We start from the raw sequence: 25,277 nt of genomic DNA, 5'->3' as shown, positions 1-25,277 counted from the left end.
CCCACCTCCTTCCTTCCGCATTGCTGGCCGGGAGCCGCAGGATGCTGGTAAGATCTGTTCATCGTTCCCGGGGTGTCACACACTGCGATGTGTGCTACCCCGGGTACAATGAACAACCTGATGTGCAATTCTAGAGAAAGGTACGATGTGTATGCGATGAACGTTTTACCGTTCAATCGCAATCGCACGTACCTGTCACACACTGCAATGTACTTACAATGCTGGATGTGCGTCACTTACAACGTGACCCCGCCGACACATCGTAAGATATATTGCAGCGTGTAAAGCGGGCTTAAGTTAGTTAGTTCAAAAGGTAATACCAGAAGGAGGAGGACGGACATTGCTACAGTGATTCTGAGAGATACAGTATTTTTTAAATGGGTGATGTGGTCTGGGGCCTTTTTTTGTTTTCTTTCTTTATAATATGTACCTAAAAACTAACAGCTAGGTAGCAATTTAGAAAGGCAACTACCAACCCTGTGTTGGCACAGAGTAGTCATTGACAGCCATTCAGCTGCTCCATGTCAACAGAGCAGCTCTTTTTCTTCGAGATTACTTTGTAGATGTGGTGTGACTGCCAGCGTCATGCTGAGTGACCGCTGGCTTCCTGCAGTTAGGAAGCGGGGAGCCAGCTGTCAATTCGTATAAAATTGGCAATCATGATGTCATGTGACACATGACATCAGAGGAAGCCGCTGAATCGCCGACAGGAGCAGTCTGTTAGCAACTACCTTCCTGTTAAATCTTACGCACCATTTTGAAAAAAAAAAAAAAATACCGGATATCCCCTTTAAATTGATTGATACACGTGCTTGTGTTTTTGCAGAAAATCAGTCCTGCACACCGATTAAAATTGTCCACTCGGTTTTGTGGGTGAAACAGCTGGTCTTCAGAAAAAGCATGTGCCCAAAAGCTGCATCATGCCTGCGCCAACGCAGCTCTGTCTGGCCTTACCCCAAAGGATAAAAAAATCTGTCTGGTCTATGCTAAGCATGTATGGCACTCTGTAAGATAAAGTGTCATTTCCCAGGATTCAGAGGACAGTAGGATTGATTTAAATGGAATCTGTCATCAGGTTTTTGCCACCTAATCTGAGAGTAGCATAATGTAGGGACAGAGAACCTGTTTCCAGCGATGTGTCATTTTGATAAAATCACTTTTAATCAGCAGTATATTATCATTAAAGGTCTACTTGGCATGCTGCAGGTAGTCCAGCATATTCATATGCTCTGTATAACTATTAGATCTGCAGCAGAGAAAACACTGATTTTATCAAAATGGCAGCAAACAGCTCAGTAAGTGACACATTGAAGGAATCAGGGTCTTTGTCTTTACGTTATCCAGTTCTCAGATGAGGGAGCAAAAACCTGGTGACAATTTCCTTAAGAGGAATGTCTATAATTGCACGGCTAGGTAGCCATCTCTAGAAATGAAGCTCTGAAAGGGAATTTCTTTTTGTATTACAGAATAAGTTATGAAATCTATTAAGCGGGCTTTACACGCTGCAACATCGCCCGAGCGATCTCATTGGGGTCACGGAATTTGTGACGCACATCCGATCGCTTTAGCGATGTCTTTGTGTGTTACACCTATGAGCGATTTTGAATTGTCGCAAAAACATTCAAAATCGCTCATCGGTGACGTGGGGGTCCATTCTCAAATATCTCTGCTGATCGGTGTACTTAGTTATTTGTCGCTCCTGCGGCAGCACACATCACTATGTGTGACACCGCAGGAACGAGGAACCTCACCGTACCTGCAGCCGCCGGCAATGAGGAAGGAAGGAGGTGGGCGGGATGTTACGGACGCTCATTTCAGCCCCTCCGCTTTTATTGGGCGGCCGCTTAGTGACGCCACTGTGATGCCGCACAAACCCCCCCTTAGAAAGGAGGCGGTTTGCCGGCAACAGCGACGTCGCTAGGCAGGTAAGTGCGTGTGACGGCTCCTAACGATATTGTGCGCCACGGGCAGCGATTTGCCCATGACGCACAAATGCGTCATGGGCAAGGAGGAGGAAGGAGGTGGGCGGGATGTTACGTCCCGCTCATCTCCGCCCCTCCTCTTCTATTGGGCGGTGGTTCAGTGACGCTGCTGTGACGTCGCTATGATGCTGAACGAACCACCCCCTTAGAAAGGAGGCGGTTCACCGGTCACAGCGACGTTGGTAGGCAGGTAAGTAGTGTGACGGATCCGCGCGATGTTGTGCGCCACGGGCAGCGATTTGCCCGTGTCGCACAACCGATGGGGGCGGGTACCCACGCTAGCGATATCGGTCACGATATCGCAGCGTGTAAAGTGGCCTTTAGGCTGATTAAACAGAATATTTTAGCAGATCCACATTAAAAATCAAGGTTAATGTGGACAAAGTTTACTTTTAAATACTATGGAAGAAGTAAACTTTAATACATGAAATGGATTTGGCTTCCCATCTACTGGAGTCTTTCGGGCCGGATAGTTTCCTAATTAGGGACAGCGATGCTTATATTTCCTGTGTATGGCTCGGCAATATAGGGTATCACTGTCGTGCTCATCAGATGAATATGAACCTAGTCTAAGCATAACTTTATGATTGATAGAATACAGTTTTTTGTCAATTTCAACAGAAATGTCAATGTAGTGCTCGGCAGAGACCTCTGTATTAATGTGAACCTCGTGGATCCAGTGTCCATAGTGCATGAGATTAGTTTTATGTCATTTTATATAATTGGTGCTAGCCATAAAAATATAATTGCCTCTTAAATCCCTATCTAGGTATGTGATCTGAAGCAATCAGAAAAGTACCGTTCAGAGTCCTTGGTTGTGACTTTCTGCGAGACTGTAAAGTCAGTCTACCAACAGGGCTATAGTCAGATGTTCATTTTATTTACAAAGTATTCCCGGGCACGGTGCCACGTTCCAAAAGCGAATTCAACAGTATGACATATTGGATTTAAATAGATTAGTGGAATGTATACATACAATATACAGGGCAGTTTTTACAGCTCTCGCAGCCCTAGGCTTGCTTAGTTGCTTGAGACTAACCAACGCAATCTGTTTTTAATTTGTGTAGATAAAAGGATATCACGTTCCATTTTTTTAATTAATGCAAACTGAAATTTGAGAAATAAAGGCAGGCGAACACAAATGCAGTTTTACATACATGCACACTCACGGTGTATATGCACACACAGATTTATAGGTAGCCTTACTGAATGCCGGCATAAACATGTACAGATGGACAACATATACACCGCGTGCAGAATTATTAGGCAAGTTGTATGTTGTATTTTAGAGGATTTTTTTATTATTGATCAACAACTATGTTCTCAATCAACCCAATAGACTCATAAATATCAAAGCTTAATATTTTTGGAAGTTGAAGTGGGTTTTTTTAGATTTGGCTATCTTAGGAGGATATCTGTTTGTGCAGGTAATTATTACTATGCAGAATTATTAGGCAACTTAATAAAAAACAAATATATTCCCATCTCACTAGTTTATTTTCACCAGGTAAACCAATATAACTGCACAAAATTTAGAAATAAACATTTCTGACATGCAAAAATTGGATGCATGGCATCTTGGCAGCTTCACGCTTGATTTTCCTCAATTTATGGGCAGTTATTTTGCACCTTTTTTGCCTAACACGCTTCTTGCGACCCTGTTGGCTATTTGCCATGAAACGCTTGATTGTTCGGTGATCACACTTCAAATGTTTGGCAATTTCAAGACTGCTGCGTTCCTCTGCAAGACATCTCACAATTTTGGACTTTTCAGAGCCCCTCAAATCTATTTTCTGACCCATTTTGCCAAAGGAAATGAATTTGCCTAATAATTAAGCACACCTTATATAGGGTGTTAATGTCATTACACCACACTTCTCCTCATTACAGAGATGCACATCACCTGATTTACTTAATTGGTAGTTGGCTCTCAAGCCTATACAGCTTGGAGTAGGACGACATGTATAAAAATTATCATGTGATCAAAATACTCATTTGCCTAATAAATTTGCACACAGTGTAGGCACCCAGGCAAAAGCACATTCACAACATACCCTATACTTACAATACAAACACACAGAGGGATGCACATGTGTCGCGGGCGGAGGAGGGGACGCTGCACTCACCCACTGCTCGGGCCAGGCTGCTACTGCTGCTACTGCTCGGTGGTGGCTCGAGCGGTGGGCCGGATCCCGGGGACTCGAGCGGCGTTCCTCGCCCGTGAGTGAAAAGGGGGGTTGGTGTGTGGTTTGGGGATATTGTCCGTGACGCCACCCACGGTTGTGGTGAGGTTGTGACACCACCGCTGCTTTGGACAGGGATCCCGGGAGCGATGACAGAGAGCAGCTTGGATGTTGGTTCTCCCCTCCATGGGTAGGGGGTTGGTTGTCCCGGGGCCCGCTGAAGGTGTTAGGGATAGCAGGCGGGTTACGGGGCCTGGGGAGGTGCAGGGTCGCAGGGGCAGCGCTGTGCCGCACGGCACGGTGGTACTCACTCAGCCAGTAATTCACACAGAGTCTCTGGTCAAACAAACGGCTGGATGGACGGGTCCCACAGGCGGCTGCGGTTGTTCTCCTCCCAGTAGGTTGATGGTGACTGCCTTTCCCTGCACCTGTGTTGTGTTTACGGTTCCAATGGCTTCCCACCGGTAACCCGCTCCCCAGCTTGGGTGGATGCTGAGGGAGCTCCTTTTGCCCGCAGGCTCTGGCCCTGATTAAGGTGACTAGCGCGATCAGCTGCTGTCAGTCAGGTAACTCGCGGCCACCGCTGGATCCAGCGGTGGCCGCGGGTAACCTCAGTGACAGCTCAGCTGATCGCGCTACTCACCTCATTTGTTGCTTGGAGCTGACAGGAGCGGCGGTGTATTCTGCAGCTCCTGTCACCTGCATGTAGCAGAGCTGGAAGCGACGCTGGAGGTCCGTGGATTACGCCGGACATGGAGGGCTTTGTCGGGGTTAATAAATTGGTGATGAGGGACTTTGTTAGTGTTTTTTATTTCTAATAAATTATTTTTTCGGGTGTGTGTGTGTTTTTTAACTGTCACTTACAGATTAATCATGGAAGGTATCTCGGGGAGACGCCTGACATGATTAATCTAGGACTTATTGGCAGCTATGGGCTGCCAAAAACTCATTATTACCCTGATTTGCCAACGCACCAGGGCAAATCGGGAAGAGCCGGGTACAGTCCCAGAACTGTCGCATATAATGTATGCGGCAATTCTGGGCGGCTGCTGACTGATATTGTCAGGCTGGGGGGCTCCCGATAACGTGGGGCTCCCCATCCTGAGAATACCAGCCTTGAGCCGTATGGCTTTATCTGGCTGGTATTAAAATGGGGGGGGACCGCACGCCGTTTTTTTTAATTATTTATTTATTTTACTGCACAGTATAGACACGCCCACCGGCTGCTGTGATTGGGTGCAGTGAGACAGCTGTCACTCAGCGTGGTGGACGTGTGTGACTGCAACCAATCACAGGCGCCGGTGGGCGGGTAACACAGGGAATACGAGATTGATTAATGGGCGGCCGGCTTTTTCAAAATAGTAAAAGCCGCCGAAGTTTTTACAACAGCCGTGCAGCGCCGAGCTGGAGATCGGGGAACGGTAAGGCCCCTTTCACACGTCAGTGATTCTGGTACGTTTGTGCTTTTTTTTAAACGTACCAGAATCACTGACATACGCAGACCCATTATAATGAATGGGTCTGCTCACACGTCAGTGATTTTTCACTGCACGTGTCTCCGTGCGGCGTACCCGCGTGTGCGTGATTGCCGCACGGAGACATGTCCATTTTTTTCTGGCATCACTGATGTCCCACGGACCACGTAGTGGTGTGGTCCGTGAAACACGTGCCAGAAAAAAACGTGCATTTAAAATAATAAACATTTTTACTCACCCGGCTTCAGCCGCGCTCTCTGCAGCCCGTGCAGCTTGCTGCTTCTAAGCCGGCTGATTACTGTCGCGCATATTAATGATGCGCGACACAGCCGACCCGGAAGCAGCTGCTGCGGGGGTCAGCGCCGGCCGGATGCTGCATCGCGGGAGCGAGCAGCACCATGGACAGCGGGAGCGGGCGCAGGTGAGTTGATTTCTAAGTGCAATCACGGGCCATGGAGAACGGAGCCCGGATTGCACTTAGACAACCCACGTGTGCCGTGATTCACGGCACACGCAGGGACATGTGCGTGTTTTACACGCCAGTGAAAAACGTCAGTGTTTTTCACTGACGTGTGAAACGGGCCTAAGTATGAGAGAGGGGGGAGACTGACCGACAGACAGCTAGAGGGACAGATAAGACTTTGAGACCGACCGACAGACATAGAGACCGACCGACGGACTGAGGGAGAGAACGAAACAGAAAAAGAAAAAAGACCGACATCACATGAAAAAAGCACAAAATGTACAGGGAGCAAACAGAGATGCGCCCTTGTAACTCGGACGTGCGCACAGACCCATTGACTTTCATTGGGTCCGTGCTGCGTGTTGCGTGCAGAAAACGGACATGCTGCCGTGCAAAACGCACACAGGTACGGATCACGGACACGGACAAACGGACATGCATCAAAAACGCACGTGGAGCTTTTATCATACAATAACATTGGTGCACGTTTGGCCGTGTCTCCAGTATACACGGAAACGGACCAAACACGCACGTGTTTCACGTATGTGTGTTTTAGGCCTGACAGGTAGTATCATCCCCAACCTTTCTGACCTTGAGAGCCACATTCAGCTTTGAGAGACTATCAAGAGCCACATCCACCTCCAGCCACCATAACAGTAGTGACACTCAGAGCCTCCATTGCCAGTATAATGACAACCAAAGCTTTTCCACAGAAATCACCACACCAAGGCAGTATACCAAGACCCAGGGCTTCCTACCTCCATTTAGATCTGCTCTTCTGTGTGAGGCTACTCACAAATGTCACCATCTGCAGACTTGCTCTTCATAGCTGTTTGCAAGACCTGGTGCTAATGCACCAAGCTGGCAGATAGCCATGAGCCATACATCAGGGCCCGCGAGCCACATGTGACTCACAAGCCACAGGTTGGGGATCCCCGTCCTATGCCAAGGACAGTATATGCTCATCCAGGACTTTTTTCTAATAAGTGTGTCGCGGGCGGAGGAGGGGACGCCGCGCTCTCCCACTGCTCGGGTCCGGCAGCTGCTGCTGCTGCGGCTGCCGCTGCTCGGTGGTGGCTCGAGCGGTGTGCCAGATCCAGGGGACTCGAGCGGCGCTCCTCGCCCGTGAGTGAAAGGGGTGTATTGGTGGTGGGGGAAGGAATTTGGTTATTGTCCGTGACGCCACCCACGGTTGTGGTGATTTTTGGTAACACCACCGCTGCTCTGTATGGGGATCCCGGGAGCGGTGACAGGGAGCAGCTGAGTTGTTAGTTCTCCCCTCCGTGGGTAGGGGTTGGTTGTCCCGGGGCCCAGTGATGGGGTAGAGGATGGGTGATGGCAGGCCGGGTGCGGGGCCTAGTGAGGTGCAGGGTCGCGGGGGCAGCGCTGTGCCGCACGGCACGGTGGTACTCACTCAGCCTGAGACGATGACACAGTTCTCGGTAAAACACACGGCTGGAAAGATGGTTCCCACGGACGGCTGCTGTTGCTTTTCCCCGGTAGTTAACGGTGACTGTCTCTTCCCCTGCACCTAGTACTTCTGTTGGTTCCAATGGGTTCCCACCGGTAACCCGCTCCCCGGCTTGGATATGGGCCGGAGGAGCCCCTCTTTGCCCTCAGGCGCTGGCCCTGAGAAACTGGTGCCTTGGCGGTGGCGGTGTCTCTCTCATACGGTTGGACTGTTGCCTTCAAACGGGACTTAGTTGTTTGGAAACCCGGAGGTCCCCTTCACTGACGGATTTGTCAAATTCACGGCGACTCCAAGCCTTGCCGGGATCCGAAAGGCCCCTGCCAATGGTGCTGGCTTCTCCTTGTATACCGGTCCGGTACCGCCGGGCCACCGCCCGTCCACGGTCCTTACGGCAACTCCGATAGGCCACTCCTGCAGACGGTCACCGCCGTCTGCTAACCTTGCTGTCTCTGTCCAGGGCACACACCCGGACGCTCTCAGATAGTTGCTCTACTACCACTTTACTCCTCACACTCTCACGTCCAAAACTAATCTGGTCTCTTTTCCCGCCTCCAGGGCTGTGATCTCCTCGGTGGGCGGGGCCAACTGCCTGGCCCACCCCCTGGTGTGAACCTCATCCCCTGGTGGAAGGCAACAAGGATTTTTGGGTCTAGCGTTGATGTGCCTAACCGGGGTGTAGGGTGTGGTGATGTCATTACCTGTGACCCCTGGCTTGTCCAGGGTGTCACAAGTGCAACTCACAAAAGTCACCATCTGGAGACCTGCCCTTCATAGCTGTTTGCAACACTTGGTACAAATGCACCTATCTGGCAGACAGCAGCAAACCATACATCAGGGCCCTCAAGCCACATGTCACTCCTGAGCCACAATGTTGGGGACCCCTGTCTTATACCAAGGACAGTATATGCTCATCCAGATCTTTTTTCTGATCAGTGCAACTCACAAAAGTCACCATCTGGAGACTTTCTTTCCATAGCTGTTTGCTAGACCTAATGTTAATGTACCAAGCTAACAGAGAGTCGCGAGCCACATATTAAGGTTCCAGGAGACACAGGTTGGGGACCCCTTCCATAATACAAATATCAGATGAGACAATGTAAAATATATTTAACATATTTCATCCACGTTGTCACCATAGCAGACAAAAAAACCTGTAATCTGCAGAATCTATATGATGTACCTATATAATCTAGATATATCTGCATCAGGGAAAGAAGAAATATACAAGAAAATTGATGAAATGGATGAAAAAGTAATAATCTAACAAATAAATTATCCCAGACCATGGAGAACCCTTTTCCATAAAACTGTGTCAAGATCCTTAAAACAGCTGAAACCTAAAAATGCCTTCTCTCCTTCCTTTCGGTGTGTCCTTAGATATCCACTCCCCTAAAAATGTAGGAAGTTCAGTGCGAGGTAAAAGGGTGGTGGGTTGCTAAATAAAATTAATCAGCTGGTGCTGCCACAAAACACCACCCTAGGTACTGAACCTAATGCATAGTGGTAAGTTTGCCCCTGACTATATGAACAATAATACTGTTTTGATGAAAAAAAGAGTAAGGCATTGGTTTTTCCCTAAAAATATTAAAATAAGTATATTTTCCCACAGATAGTTAAATTTCAAGGTAAATTATTTAATTTCTTATCATTTTTAGATAATTGTATGTAATTTTATACACAATGTACATATTTCACCTATAGTTAATAGTTTGTTTTTTTTTGTCTTATAAACTACTGGTCAATGAGCTGACACTCTAATAACGGTGGGTAGATAGTGGGGCGCAAGGTGGAGCATGTGCCCTAAGTGCTGTGTGCTAAAAGTGGGTACCAACAAGTCATTTTACATCTCCCATTAATTAAGCTGATGTTTAATTTTACTGATGGCTTTTTTTCATTGACTACCACTATCTAAAACTAATAATGGTGTAATAAATAACAGAAAACTTATACTGGGACACCGTTTGTGTAAAGGTCTAAGGGGGCTTTACACGCAGCGATATCGCTAACGAGCGTACCCGCCGCCGTCGTTTGTGCATCATGGGCAAATCGCTGCCCGTGGCGCACAATATTGTTAGGAGCCGTCACACGGACTTACCTGCCTAGCGACGTTGCTGTTGCCGGCGAACCGCCTCCTTTCTAAGGGAGCGATTCGTGCGGTGTCATAGCGGCGTCACTAAGCGGCCGCCCAATATTGCCGGCGGCTGCAGGTAAGCTGTAGTTCGTCGTTCCCGAGGTGTCACACATAGCGATGTGTGCTGCCTCGGGAACGACGAACAACCTGCGTCCTCAACAATCAACAATTTTTTGAAAATGAAAAACGTGTCAACGATGGACGATTTGGTGAGTATTTTCCATCGTTAACGGCCGCTCGTTGGTGTCACACGCAACGACGTCGCTAATGATGCCGGATGTGCGTCATGGAATCCGTGACCCCGGTAATATATCGTTAGATACGTCGTTGCGTGTAACGGGGCCTTTAGACAGTTTTCTGAAACCATAAAATTAATTATTGCCTCCAACTTGTACCAATATCATCCACAAGCCATCATCACACTGTGAACATGGTCTCATTACTAGCATTTAGGGTTTTTTTTAATGTATATTTCCATTTTATTTATTTATTTTTTTTGCTCTTGCAGGGATCACATGGGGTAAAGTGGTCTCACTATATGCAGTGGCAGCTGGACTTGCAGTTGACTGTGTAAAACAGTCTCAGCCGGCGCTGGTTCTGACCATAGTGGACTGTCTAGGGGAATTTGTGCGCAAGACTTTGGTCACTTGGCTGAAGAGGAGAGGAGGATGGGTAAATATACTATTGTCATCACACCTTCTGCAGTTACTCCCATAGTTCTATTAAAGGGAACCTGTCATGAGAAATGTCCCCTAAAACCTCACAGATTCCCCCTCTGCAGCTCCTGGGCTGCATTCTATAAAGGTCCCTGTTATGATTGTGGCCACTTTCTGACCTAAAAAAAGTGTTTATAAAGTTGTACCTTTTTTGCTTCTGATTCTGTAAATACGTCCCGGGGGCGGGCTGCCTGATGGCCGTTAGTCTGCCCCCTGGTCCTGTATGCCGCCCCCCTCGCTGATTACAATAATGCTGGACGCCGCCCCCTGCTACATCCATCGCCGCGCATGCCCAGTGCCCATCTGTCGGGGATGAGCACTGTGCCTAGCGTCACCGCTGGTGACGTGCACGCAGGGTTAAGATTATGGGCGGTGCTGTGATGTTTATTCCTAAGCAACCGCCCATAATCGCGGGGCCGCGCTTGCCCCCTCGGCCTGCTTCGTTCTGCGCAAGCGCGCTGCTGCTGACCCCCACGTCACCTCCTTCCCATCTTGCCCCGAGGCAGGAAATAGATGGGAGGAGCGGTGACTACACCGATCAGGAGGAGACGCGGAGATCAGATTACCAGCAGCGCGCTTGCGCAGAACGAAGCAGGCCGATAAACATCACAGCACCGCCCATAATCTTAACCCTGCGTGCACGTCACCAGCGGTGACGCTAGGCACAGTGCTCATCCCCGACAGATGGGCACTGGGCATGCGCGGCGATGGATGTAGCAGGGGGCGGCGTCCAGCATTATTGTAATCAGCGAGGGGGGCGGCATACAGGACCAGGGGGCAGACTAACGGCCATCAGGCAGCCCGCCCCCGGGACGTATTTACAGAATCAGAAGCAAAAAAGGTACAACTTTATAAACACTTTTTTTAGGTCAGAAAGTGGCCACAATCATAACAGGGACCTTTATAGAATGCAGCCCAGGAGCTGCAGAGGGGGAATCTGTGAGGTTTTAGGGGACATTTCTCATGACAGGTTCCCTTTAATTAAAGTTGAGGTTGCTATAAACGTTCTCTCTTACGTTTTTTTTTCTTTGGTTCTTTAAAACCGTGTTTTCAATAATTGAACTGAAATACGGCCAGGGTCGGTCAAGTTATATACTTATTACAGAGTTTATTAGAAGTGTTATTTGTAAAAACTGAAATTTTACATGACAAAGAATGTATGTGATTTGACTGTTTTTGGTTTCAATAAAAACTGATTTTCTCAAAAAAAATGAGGTTCCTTCTCAGCACAAGCCCTTCAGGATGCCAGTTCGTTTGGGATAGATCATGTCTGCCTCAACTGCTCCAGAGTTCTGCAGGACATGAGCAGCATGACTCTTCTGTGAGATCTCCCGCTCGAGTTGTCCATGGATGAGTGTGGTCAAAGTCTTTCTCAAGCCTGTTTCGAGTTGCTCCTGTCACACAGAGATTTTTGCTTACTTTGCTGACTGTCACAGCAGCGTCAGGTCTTGTTCAAATTGCAGATTCTGACACTCCACCTGAGAGATTCTCTGGGGTCTGGGAGCAATGCAGGCAGACTCGGGCATCAACCAGCTGTGTGCTGATTCATAGGCAGGCTAGCAAGAGTTAACCTCTGCTAGTCTTCTTGTTTGCTCTCTCTGATCAGCTGTTGTGAGGTAGCCTATCACATCAGCAAACCACCTATATATACTGGCTGGGTCCTTCCTCATATGCCAGATTTAGGTTATTTTAGGTTATCTTAGTTGGAGTGGTGTTCCAGGCTGGTGATTGTAGTTCTTGTTGTTTTGTGCGGTTGTGGCGTTTACCTCAGTTGTCTTTTGTAGTTTTCTACATGCTCTTGTTTTCCTCCTGAATCTCTTACTGTCCTATGTGTGAGTGTAAGGGATAGGGGAGGAGAAAATTAGATTAGGTCTGGTCAGGAGCAGGGCCAGGAACGGGACTCAGGCGTCTGCACCACTAGGAGTAACCCTGAGGTTACAGATAGCATAGGGCCCCCTAGCATGAGCAATAGCACTGGGGCCCCTATCCCTCGTTATCCAACAAGTCACATAGTGACAGCTCCCCATTGCCATTTGTTCTCAAGCTCTCACTAGATTACACAACATTTGGGCACTATGTTCAGTTGAACATTCTGACAAACTTCTGCTCAAGATAGAAACCTTATGCCTACACAGTTTGATTGACTGCCACTGGCTTCGAATTCCACTCAAGTCTTCTAATTCTTCATTTTCTATCCCTCCATTTGCAAGCTTTATACAAAAAAGAAAAATGTTACCAATACCGTGTTATTTCTATACAGAGGATTCTCTTCTTAAGCTCAGTTTTACCAGCACCATCTATTTCAAGTTTAAAGCTCCTTTCTAGAAGTGCACATCCAAGCTCCAGATTGTGTTGCCCTCATTCAGCTCCACCTACAACTTTGACAGATTTCCAGTTTGGCCATCATTACTATTTATCGCCCACGCACATGTGTCACTGCATCTGTTCACGGGCCACTATGTGACTGCCAAAATATATCATAATCAATCATTTAATACAATCATTTGCACACAACTGCAGCACTTCATTCATTAATTTTTCATTGATGTTTGTAGACATTTGTCATAAAATCTTTCTGTGCTATAACTACTCGGGCTTAAAGGAAATCTGTCAGCAGGTTTTTGCTACCTCATCTGAGAACAGCATGATGTAGGCAAAGAGATTCTAAATCCAATGATGTATCTCTTAGATTACTGGGTGCAGCCGTTCTGACACAATCAGAGATTTAAGTTTTAGCAAAACAGCAGAGCTTAAAAAGCTGCACCTGCCCACACCAGGCATTCAGTGTATACTGTGTTTTTCCAAAAATAAGACAGTGTCTTATACTTTTTTTGCTCCCCAAAAAAAGCACTAGGGCTTATTTTTGGGGGAGGTCTTATTCTTGGAGAAACATGGTTGGAGATAAGTTTACCCCCCCCAAAAAAGCAGAACCCCCACTTCCCAGGAGACTCATACTTACCAGACCCGGACATCTGCGTGGCTCCCAGGTCCTCCTGTGATCTCCGGCGGGCGCTCCCAGCAGGTAAGTTCAATGCTACCTCCCCTGCTTCTGGCCGACACACTCACACACAGCAGATCACACACACATCAGATCGCACACAGACTCACTCACTCATCACATCCAGCGTTACAGAATGTTTCCGGCCGCAGGGATCGATGGGAGGAAGTCACATGTCCACAGGTCGTGAAAGCAAGCATTGCGGCAGGTTCTTGCACTCCACCGCACTGCATCTCAGGATTCTGCTGATGAGAAGAAATCGGTGTCGCTTGATGTGGTGTGTGTGATCTTGTGTATGTGATCTGATTGTGTGTGTGATCCGATGTTTGTGTGTGTGATGCGATTGTGTGTGTGATCTGATTGTATGTGTGAGATTGGATATGTGCGGGGGTGCGATCACTGCAGGTCCTCTGCTCGGCATCTGGGGAGTATGATTACGGGGTGCCTGCTGTCTATAATGGAGTGTCCTGCAGTATTCTTTAACTTTTTTAGCTGCACGGGCACTTTATAATTGAAACACGACTAGGGCTTATTTTCTGGGTAGAGGGCTTTTATTTAAGCCTTGCTCCAAAAATGCTGAAAATCCTTGCCAGGGCTTATTGGGGGAGGTATTACTTTTGGAAAAACATGGTATTTGTATAGACAGAAGGTGCTAATCACAGAATGGGGTGGAGTCGGATGGCAGCTCACACACTACTCAGTCCAACTAATGATAAAGCTACTGAAGCTTAAACTAATATTGTGGGTAAACAAAAACACACTCTGTGATAAGAGACACATGGCCGAAATCTCTGTTAACCCTTTCAGCATGCTGTCTTCAGATTACATAGCAAAAACTTGCTGACAGATTCCCTTTAATATGGACAGTGCCCAAAATGAGAAAACACATTATTCAGCAGGGGATTGAGCTTCGACCATTCACAGACTAGATGGAGGCTACCCTACAAAGAAATAGTGTGCCACAATCTTTTTCTGACAACCTCATTCTATCTGGTATATGGAATACCGCACTATAAATAAATTTTATATATACATACCTACATGCACGCACGCACACGCGCACGCACGCACGCGCACACGCACACACACACACACGCACACGCACACACACACACACACACACACACACACACAGAGGTTTACCATATAAAATACTTAAAAGTCTGACAAAAACTTCAACAGACCACATTTCTACACTTTAGCACAGAGGGTAAGTTAGGCATCTATTACTTTAAATTCTAACTTTTTTATTGCAATGCCCCCATATCTGTAGAAACTGATTACTGTTCTAGTTCCCACAAGGCCATCTACAATAACCAGTATGATACCATTCAGCAGTAAACATCCTGTTACTGTACATAGTGGTTTCTGGCCTCTAATCTGCTCTGAATATATATCCGTCTTTGTACTCTAAGTTTCTCTTACGAAGAAGTCCAAAGAAAGCATAAGGAAATTAGTATCACACCATATTTTAATAATGACTTGAAGTTCAAATTACTCTTAAGCTGGATTAAGAGGTCTGTGACGCAGTTAAAATACCAGGAATTCATTGGGAAACCAAGTCCAGTCTGTGTTTTTCATTCCTGATGCCATTTAGATTACTTGGTTTCTGCTTTTCAGATAAAGTCAATTCAGGTTCACTATAATACTCCCTCTACAATACACAGATACTCATTATTACACATGAAATACAACCTATCTATAATCTGTCCACAAGGATTTTCATATATTAACTAAAGCCAGTGCTATACTGGCGCTATCAGATATTAAACATACCTTTAGTTGTGAGATTTTTGAAATATAGACAAAGTTTGTGAAATACATTGTTACTTGATGATAGGTGCAACGAATATCTAATAGGTGGGTTGAATTTTTCTAGTTTTTCCCGCCCCTGTCTGCTGCCTGTCTTTCCTCCCTCCTTCCTCCCCCTGTAATAACAGAGACAGGGGGAGGAAAGACAGGCAGGCAGACAGGGGCAGGAGTAACTTGGAAACCCGAACCACCCGGTGGCGGGTCCAAGGCAGGACGGGGCACTTTCCGGACGCTGGTCTGCCGTGGAGCCGGCACGGGTGCCGGGGCGGTGACTGGCTGGCTGCTGGCGGCTTTCTCGGGCACTGGTGTGTCCATCTGTCCCTAAGAGGGGTGACTAGGGTTTACTGGTTGGCTGTGTATTTCCTAGTGAGGGAAGGTGTTATGCGGGGGCCTTTTTGTGACTACCTGGTTTTGCCAGGGCGTCACACATGAAATCGGCTTTTTTTCTGCAGAAACACTGCATCCATTATGCAGTGTTTCTGCAGCGATTTGAAGCGCACATGTGCTGTCAAATCCCTGCAGAAATTTCTGTAGGGACACAAAGCAACGTGTGCATGTGGCGCCCCTGAGGCTTCCGTCGCCACAGGTCATTGCACCCCACCAGCGGTGTGATGCCCATTCTGGGAGAGGAAGGGAGTGAACTCCGGTCCCCTGGTAAATCCACACTACACCCATTGCTAGGGACACACAGGACCAGGGAAAGTGGCAGGCAACCCTCCCGTGCTGCATGCTGGGAGGGGCCGTAAGACCCATCCCTGCTCCCATAGGTTACTGCTTAGCAACTGGGGAGGTGGGAGGAGCCAAGGAGAGCAGACAGAGATAGGAAGGTCAAGTTTAGTCAGTTAGCTCGGGGAGTGAGAGAGTGAGGAGTGAGCATGTAGTTGGAGAAGAAGAACGAGAGACAGGAGGGAGGAGGAGGCCTGCTGGAAGCAGGCAAGGAGGAGAAAGAAGAGAAGGAAAGAAAGGGTCGCAGGGCCGCGGGTAGTCCTGTAGGTACCACGAGCAGTCCTTGTTGGGTACCGAAGCCGAGGGCCCAGAGGCGCTACGAGTAGCTGCAGGCTGCAGTGGCCTGGTCCACATTGACATCGGTGGAGTGATTAAGCTGCGACAGGGGACGGTCCCTAGAGACTGGAGGAGTGCAAAGACAATCTCCAAACAGTAAAAACCGAGGCCCAGGGACGTTGTAAGCTCCCAGGGCCAGAACCCATAGCAGACCTTCAGAAAAGGGGTAATCAGCCGACAGGTGACCCCCCAGCCTGGAGGCTGTAGTGGAGGCCAAGCCAGGGCCATCCAAACTCGGGCAAGGCTAGTGAAGACAGCAGAGAAGGAGACACTAAGAGAGAGGGTACCGGATTTCACACTCGGAATCACCCAGAAGACGGAGGTCCCTGACAGCGGTCCCAGCAGTCCAAGGGTCCTGCCTGCCCTGACAAGAACTGTGAGTAAAGAACTTGAACTGCACCTCTGAAGTTGCCTCAGTTATTTCATCTGCATAGACATTTACAAGCACCAACTGTGTCCCGGGGCACCGCTCCACCTGTGGGGAGCAGTACCATCATTGCTGCCACTTCATCACCCCGGAGGCCTTACACAGCAGCGGCGGCTTAATAGCCGCATACCACAGGTGGCGTCACGAACACAACCATTAACAAGCAAGCCACATATTCAACTGACACCCACCAGGGCCACGGAGCCGGGCCCAGCCACCACTGACTACCACCGGACTAGTCCGGCCCGGCGCCGGGTGTCCCATAGCCCTGGGGTGGGCGAGTCAACTTTTGGCGTCACGAACAGGATTTCGTGCCCGGTCTAACCGGGTACTGTGTGCCTGGAGAACCGTGTGACAGACTGTGTACTTTACTGAGAAACCGCCGCCATTAGCGCTGCTGAGAGCGGGAAGAAGGGGGGCGTGTAAGAATAAAGGGCGCGAAGAGAAGCCCCGCCCCCTTGTCCAAGAAAAGCGCGCGAAGCGGCGCCCGCCATAGAAAACGGAAGAAGAAGAAGTGGCGACCAAATAAGCTGGCCGGCTGGCAGAAAGAGTTTAAAAGCCAGACCAGCAGATAAAGAAAATGTACCTTATCGCAAGCGGAGTGATGCCGGCCGTGATGGGCTGGGCGCCCGTCTGGCGCCAGATGCAAGTGCAGCCTCCGGCCCCGCCGCCGAGAAGGGAAAGGGAGAAGCCGAGTGGCGTGGTCGAGCACCCGAGCAGTGATCCAGCAAGCGTCCCCCAGGTCGGCAGCATGGCGGAGAGGCTGCAGGAGTGTACACCAGGGACCGGGAAGATGGATCCCGAGCTGGACCTGCTCCGGGAGGAAATGCAAATCCTGGCTCGGAGACTGCGTAACCTGCAAGCAGAGGTGGACCGGCGGAGTGAAACACCGATGGTGCCGGAGAGTGTGGGCCACAGGATGGAGGCCGCGGAGCAGCGACCCGGTGAGCAATGTGAAGCCCCGACCCGTCCGGACCCACTGACCCACCAAGCGCCACCGCCCTGTCCCTCCACTGTCCCGCAGGCCTTCCCCGCCAGCCCCGCAGATGCCCGGTGGGGCACCGGAGGCCTGCCCGAAACCCCCGCAGACGGAGCCTGGGGAGGGGTGGACCCCGACCAGCTAGTGGGCCCCATACCGAGTCCCCCTGTGAGTCTCCTGGGAGCGACATCCCCGGGAGTGCACTGGGACGCAGCGCCCATAGAGAGTAGGGGACTGCAAAAGCCCCTACGCCCCAAGGAAACCGAACTGCCAAACGAGCTGACCTGCCGGAGATTGGTGCAGGAGTACCAGCAGGAGCGGGAGGCCCGGGAGGAGACGGCCTCAGAAGAACCGGAGTGGCGCCGCACTATGCCAGCGTGCAGTGTCTCCCCTGTCAGCAGCAGCCGCAGCACTACCCCAACGCAGGCCCAAGCCGCAGAACTGAGCAGCGGGCCTGCAACAGCCACGCAGGAGACACAGACCCGGATCTCCATGGCGTGTGTGATGCAGGGAGCCCGGCCAAAGCAGGGCCCTAGAGACCACAGCAACAGCCCCCTGCAGACAAGCAGCCCTCTGCCGCAACGCCGTACAGCATCTACAAGCAGCCCCACTCCAATCCAGGCTGCAGCACAGCGCAGAAGGTCAGGGACCAGCGCCCAGGGGACCCAGACGATGATCTCGTCGGCGTACCTGCTGCCAGGAGCCATGCCGGAGTGGGACCCTGATATCTACCCTCGTGAGTAAAGATGAAGAGTTGCTGAACTGTACATAGCCCCTCATTCTTTTTGAAGAAGTCCCTCGTGTTTTGCCCCTTATTCTTTTCGAAGATGACACCCTTTCCTGCTGTACTGCCCCTGATGCTTTTTGAAGACGTCACCCCCCATGTTATGTGCTACCGGGCCACTGAACTGGAATGTGGGCCCCGGTGGAAGTGTATGTGTTATGCCCTACCAGGCCACTGGACTTAGTGGCTGGTATGTTGTTTATGTGTCCTATGTAACCAGGCCATTGGACTGAATGGCTGGTTGATTGTCCCATTAGTGTTGATTGAAAGAAACAAACTGCCGGGCTACTGGACTTGTTGTAGCCAAAAATGTAATTAGTTGCACCCGTTGTGCCCCCTACCAGAATTATGGGGGAAGTGCCCAAACTGTGCAATGAACTGAAAGTGCACACATAGTTTCTTTATAAGAAGTTCGCAACGTTCACTGATATGTGCCTCCCATAAAGGGAAGAAATGTTTTATTGTTTTATTACTTTGCATACAAAAATGTTTCTGCAGTTTTTCCCACATGTTTTTGTTGTTTTTCAGCCCGAGGACGTGCTGGGATTTGCTGTGGGGGAGTGTGGCGCCCCTGAGGCTTCCGTCACCACAGGTCATTGCACCCCACCAGCGGTGTGATGCCGATTCTGGGAGAGGAAGGGAGTGAACTCCGGTCCCCTGGTAAATCCACACTACACCCATTTCTAGGGACACACAGGACCAGGGAAAGTGGCAGGCAACCCTCCCATGCTGCATGCTGGGAGGGGCCGTAAGACCCATCCCTGCTCCCATAGGTTACTGCTTAGCAACTGGGGAGGTGGGAGGAGCCAAGGAGAGCAGACAGAGATAGGAAGGTCAAGTTTAGTCAGTTAGCTCGGGGAGTGAGAGAGTGAGGAGTGAGCATGTAGTTGGAGAAGAAGAACGAGAGACAGGAGGGAGGAGGAGGCCTGCTGGAAGCAGGCAAGGAGGAGAAAGAAGAGAAGGAAAGAAAGGGTCGCAGGGCCGCGGGTAGTCCTGTAGGTACCACGAGCAGTCCTTGTTGGGTACCGAAGCCGAGGGCCCAGAGGCGCTACGAGTAGCTGCAGGCTGCGGTGGCCTGGTCCACATTGACATCGGTGGAGTGATTAAGCTGCGACAGGGGACGGTCCCTAGAGACTGGAGGAGTGCAAAGACAATCTCCAAACAGTAAAAACCGAGGCCCAGGGACGTTGTAAGCTCCCAGGGCCAGAACCCATAGCAGACCTTCAGAAAAGGGGTAATCAGCCGACAGGTGACCCCCCAGCCTGGAGGCTGTAGTGGAGGCCAAGCCAGGGCCATCCAAACTCGGGCAAGGCTAGTGAAGACAGCAGAGAAGGAGACACTAAGAGAGAGGGTACCGGATTTCACACTCGGAATCACCCAGAAGACGGAGGTCCCTGACAGCGGTCCCAGCAGTCCAAGGGTCCTGCCTGCCCTGACAAGAACTGTGAGTAAAGAACTTGAACTGCACCTCTGAAGTTGCCTCAGTTATTTCATCTGCATAGACATTTACAAGCACCAACTGTGTCCCGGGGCACCGCTCCACCTGTGGGGAGCAGTACCATCATTGCTGCCACTTCATCACCCCGGAGGCCTTACACAGCAGCGGCGGCTTAATAGCCGCATACCACAGGTGGCGTCACGAACACAACCATTAACAAGCAAGCCACATATTCAACTGACACCCACCAGGGCCACGGAGCCGGGCCCAGCCACCACTGACTACCACCGGACTAGTCCGGCCCGGCGCCGGGTGTCCCATAGCCCTGGGGTGGGCGAGTCATGCACATAGCCTAAAAGTCAAATGCAAATTAAGAATGATGGTGCAAGATGATAAGTTTGAGGCTCCTTTCACAACTTGTGTTGAAGATTACACATTTAGTCGCACTAGGATTTCATGGTGTTACCACTCATTTAATAGGAGAGGGTAAGGTTGGAACTGATCCATTAAACAGCTATTGGATCATGAAAGATCATAGGGATTCATCAAATGCTGTAGAAACATAAGCCACCATACCAGTGTGAACAGAGGCTAAGCCGTGTTTTTCAAAATGTTTCCTTTTAATAGCTAAATTGTTTCTAATTCTCTATTTCCCTCTTCAATTTACAGACGGATGTGACAAAATGTGTCGTTACCACTGAACCTGGATTACGGTCCCATTGGTTGGTCTCCAGCGCTTGCAACTTAGGTCACTTCTTAAAGGCAGTTATAGTGTTTCTCCTTCGAGAGCGGTAATCTCTTGTCACAGCCCATTGTTCTGAACTTAATACAGCTTTGGTGACAAGTCATTTACAGCCAGAAGTTGCTTCCATTCATTTTCTGGGTCCTGGTCTAGAGTCAACTCCTCGTGGACTATTCTCCTTCAGAAAAAGCGCTTTGGCTATCTTACTGATATATAAAGACATCAAACAGTGTTGTTCCAATCTCTCCTCACAGCGCTATTCCTGTAAGACAGAATTTGGCTCATTCCTCACTTCCGCCTGTACTATTGATGAACTCTTTAAAATTAACCCGTTCTTCTTTTGGTATGACGGAACGATGCCATGTGGACGCACAACATAGACTGAAAGAAATACTACACCAGTATTAGAGAAGAACATCAGACTTGTACTAAATATCACCATAATCCACTTGTAATAGTGTATCTTCTAAAGTAACCACTTATTCCTGCCCTGTTCAGATCAATCTGTAATACATGAAATGACACTAAATTCTGCAATTGTACATAAAAAAAAGAGAATTAGAGCTTCAGTATCTGGAACTATACCAAATATATATATATACCTAACCTGATCATCACGAGAATGAAAAATGTCCACCTCCTAACATCAAACTACTTTAAGAGGCTTGTCTTTGGCTCCGACAAGCAATATATAAACCAAAAATGGAAGCATTACTCACTTCAGTTTTCATACATGGTGTTTATTCCCCTGTCGTGCAACATTTGAACCATATTGGTTTTTATCAAACATTTTTATGTGAAGATTGAAATGTGTGTGGTCTTTTCTTCTGGATTCACTGGCTATCTGCAGCTGTAGCTAAAGGGAGTTTAATGCAAATATGTAGTTTTACATTGAACTTTAGAACGTGCACATCGAAATTAAAGTGTTTTTTAAAAAAAAATCTGGTGCTGCACGATCCTGACGGCTGCCTCCAAGGACTCGTTCACATATCCATATTTATATACATCCATGAAAAAATTGTTAGCAGCGTAATCAGTGTTTTGGTTCAGTGTGTCATCAATGTACAGTCCGCATGTCCGTTTTTACCATCAGTGTCATTAGTGTTTTTCATGGATAGATAAAAAAATTACAAAACTGTTCCTATACTTTGCAATGCTAAATACATACAATGTTTTATTCCATGGACCCATAGACTTGTATTGGCCATTTTCATCTGTGGAGACGGAAAAAAATGGACATGTCTCTGTGTATTTTCGTGAAAAACATGGACAAGTGAATAGCACTTAAGATTATAATGGGTAAGAGTTGCATCCGTGAAAAAAATGGAAATCACACATACGTGTAAGGCCTCTTTCACACGTCAGTGATTCTCGTACGTATGTCGCCATTTTTATCCGTATCAGAATCACTGACATACACAGACCCATTAAAATCAATGGATCTGCGCACACATCTGTGATTTCTCAGGGACGAAGTGTCCGTGCGGCGCACACGCCCACATGTGTTTGTGTGTTCCGTTATTCTCCGACACTACTGATATCACACAGACCACACAGTGATGTGATCCATGTAACACAAACCAGAGAAAACACATACCTTTGATATGAAATGATTTTGCATACTCACCTGTCTCCACCACTGCTGTTTTGGGTGCTGCTGCCTCCTGCTTCCAGGCCAGCTAATTATGCTCATGAATATTCACTGCACTGTGACACGGAAGTAACAGCAACTGGGAGACAGCAGCGGCCGGAGACAGCAGTGCGGGAGAAATCAGCACCATGAATAGCAGTTCAGGGGACCGGTGAGTATAAAGTTCCTGCTCTCCGTGTGCTAACACGGAAAACACACATGTGCCAAAATCACAGCACACGGAGGGACATGCGCACCTTTAACACGTCAGTGAAAAATGTGTATGTTTTTCACTGACGTGTGAATGAGGGCTTAACACGGAGCTCTGAATGAGGCCTAAGTAATACGAGGGTGACTGTTGGAATGAGTGGTAGGTGGCAGGTTTTCAAGGCTGCAAAATAAGAATAAGAAAGTGTCAAAGACACAGGGTGGAGTGTTCGGAGTCTATGCTTCTTAGAGGAGGCACAAAATCAAATGGTTTCTCCTCTTTCTAGAACAAAGCTTATTGCTTCTCATGGAGACATACAACACATGTAGATCATAACAGAACACTTAATGAGAGTTTTCCTAAGGGCTGGCTCACCCAAGCATATAACACAGCCGAGTGTGATCCAATGATTTATCAGATAGCATTTGGCCCAGTGTTATAATAAGGGGCAGTGTAGATCTGCGATTTTTTTTCTCATGCTCATCATCATGAAAAAACAATCACAGCATGCTGAGAGTGACTCTGATAATCGGATCATGAGCACGCATACAAATCTATAGGTACGTTTGAAACATTAGACTGCACTCCGATGTCATCCGAGTGCAGTCAGATTACCGTGGACACAGACAATGAAGAAGATGGAGAAATTAAGTTCTCCATCTTCTCTGCCCCTGTGCTGCAATTCTCACGTGTGAGAGAATTGGATCATATTAAAATGATACTCAGATCAAATTCTAGAAGAGTTCGACCAGAGTGACATTAATGTATTCTCGATTCTCTTGCAAGAGAGAATATATGGCCGTGTGACTCCAGCCTTACGCAGCTCAGTGGCTGATCCTGACCTAGACACTTTCTACATCAGGGATCAGGATGGCATTGCAGTGGCAGCTTTCCTTGAGTCTCCTTTGCAGGATAGATCCCCTCCTTCACTTCTTGTATCTATAATGGACATTGGTGACAGTCCACACAGCATGCTCATGTCTTTTCCTTGTAGACAGCCTCACAGGCACAGTTGGACACCTTCTCTTTGTAGCTGTGTATTTAATCCCCACAGTCATAGCATATGTCCCTTCACTTGTCAGGTTTGTTACAGCCCTGGCTCACTCTAAGCACTCCCTTATATTAACAAAGTATGCAGTAAGCTTCTAAGTTCCCCTAAGAAACGACTTCAAGTGTAATAGCAATTTTATCTATGCAGGGAATTTTAAGCTCCATGTCAAAAACACTCCGAGAAGCTCAAAAGAAGACCTTTATTGACTTTGCACACTTGTATAGGGACATTTCACAGCAATTGTCATCATTGTCTGTCTCACAATCTAATCCCCTATCACTATGTCTTTGGAGTGTGGGAGGAAACCAGAGAACTGGAGGAAACCCACGCAACACAGGGAGAACATACAAACTCCTTGTAGATGTTGATCCTAGTGGAATTTGAACCAGGACCCCCAACGCTGCAAAGCAACAATGCTAACCACTGAGCCACCATGCTTTATGCAGTCATTATGGTGATGTCATGTGACCTGCTAGTCGTGCATAAATGTATTTTGTGTACACAATGTGCTGGTTCTGTGATATTTGTATAGTATCGATCTAAATACTTTTATGCCCCAAAAAATTATCACTCCTAGAATACTTTAGTCTTTTTGGGGGCATATAAGTATTTCCATTGATTTTTCTGGCTAACACAGTCCACAATATAATTTTTTATTATACTTTTTTTTTTACTGTACATCATTGATAAACCATGAATATGCAAATATAAAAGGAAGGCCATTGTATGAATAATGGAGCGATATTGTGGATCTTGCTCTCATCCACTAAATGTATACAGAAATTTCATCACAAGCACTTTATACGAAGGGTGGACTCTGAATAGACCGAATGAGTTTTGACTTGAATGGGCAGAGCACATTAAGATTCCAAAAGGAGATCCATGTGTAAGCCTTGATAATAACGGTAACCAGACTAATACTGTGCAGTCACCGGCTGCTCTTATGGTTACACAAGATATTGCTTTGGCCTGCAGCTATGTGAGTTTGACTGTATTAGGCTGCTTTCACACATCCGGTTTTGGATGTGCAGCACAATCCGGCTCTTTGCAGAAAAAACGAAACCATTTTTTTTTTGCCGTCGGTTGCGTTTTTTCCGCATAGACTTTCATTAGTGCCGGATTGTGCCGCATGGCCTTGCGTTCGGTCCGGTTTTTGCCGGATGCGGCATATTTAGCCCATGCGGCGGCCGGATGGAACGTTGCCTGGCACGTTTTTTGTCCAGCAAAAAAAAAAACACGATGCGGCGCTTTTTCCAATGCATGCCTATGGACACCGGATGCGGCGCGATGCGGCAAAAAACGCATCTGGCCGCCGCATGCATTTTTTTGCACTGCGCATGCACAGTAGCGTGCCGCAACCGGCAAAAAACGGACGGCTGCATGTAAAAACTTATGCAAAGGATGCGTTTTTTTCGCCGCATCCGTTGCATAGGTTTTATTGCCGGATTTAGCCGCACTGCTAAAACCGGATGTGTGAAAGCAGCCTTAGATTACCTTAGAGATCTGAAATGGAAACAAAATAGTTACATATCCAAATATATGTTGATCTATGTATGACATGAATGTGATCACAAGCATCAGCCATGCTGTAGCCAAAAACTTCAGCAGCCCTGTGTCCCTGAGGCCTTTTACTTGCTCTTCTGCACAATTAATTAAGGTTGCAGGGAGGCGTCTGTCACAGGGCAGATCATAATGGCTGTTTGGATTTGTAGATGAAACAGCCAT

The 25,277-nt window shown here is 48.1% G+C and overlaps 1 protein-coding gene across 1 annotated transcript in view; it reads left to right on the top strand.

Moving 5' to 3' along the window:
- The window catches only part of BOK (BCL2 family apoptosis regulator BOK), a 61,582-nt gene extending 39,733 nt beyond the window's left edge, over positions 1-21,849 (top strand). The window contains exons 4-5 of the mRNA XM_075340853.1: positions 10,214-10,377; positions 20,591-21,849. Of these exons, the coding sequence (XP_075196968.1) occupies positions 10,214-10,377; positions 20,591-20,716 (290 nt within the window). The 3' untranslated portion in view covers positions 20,717-21,849. The remainder of the gene's footprint in view (positions 1-10,213; positions 10,378-20,590) is intronic.
- Positions 21,850-25,277: the final 3,428 nt, after the last annotated feature.

The sequence above is a fragment of the Anomaloglossus baeobatrachus genome, chromosome 3 (genome assembly GCF_048569485.1).
Source record: "Anomaloglossus baeobatrachus isolate aAnoBae1 chromosome 3, aAnoBae1.hap1, whole genome shotgun sequence".
Lineage (NCBI taxonomy): Eukaryota > Metazoa > Chordata > Amphibia > Anura > Aromobatidae > Anomaloglossus > Anomaloglossus baeobatrachus.
The sequence above is the reverse complement of the archived record's forward strand: the minus strand, read 5'-3'. Positions and strand labels throughout refer to the sequence as shown.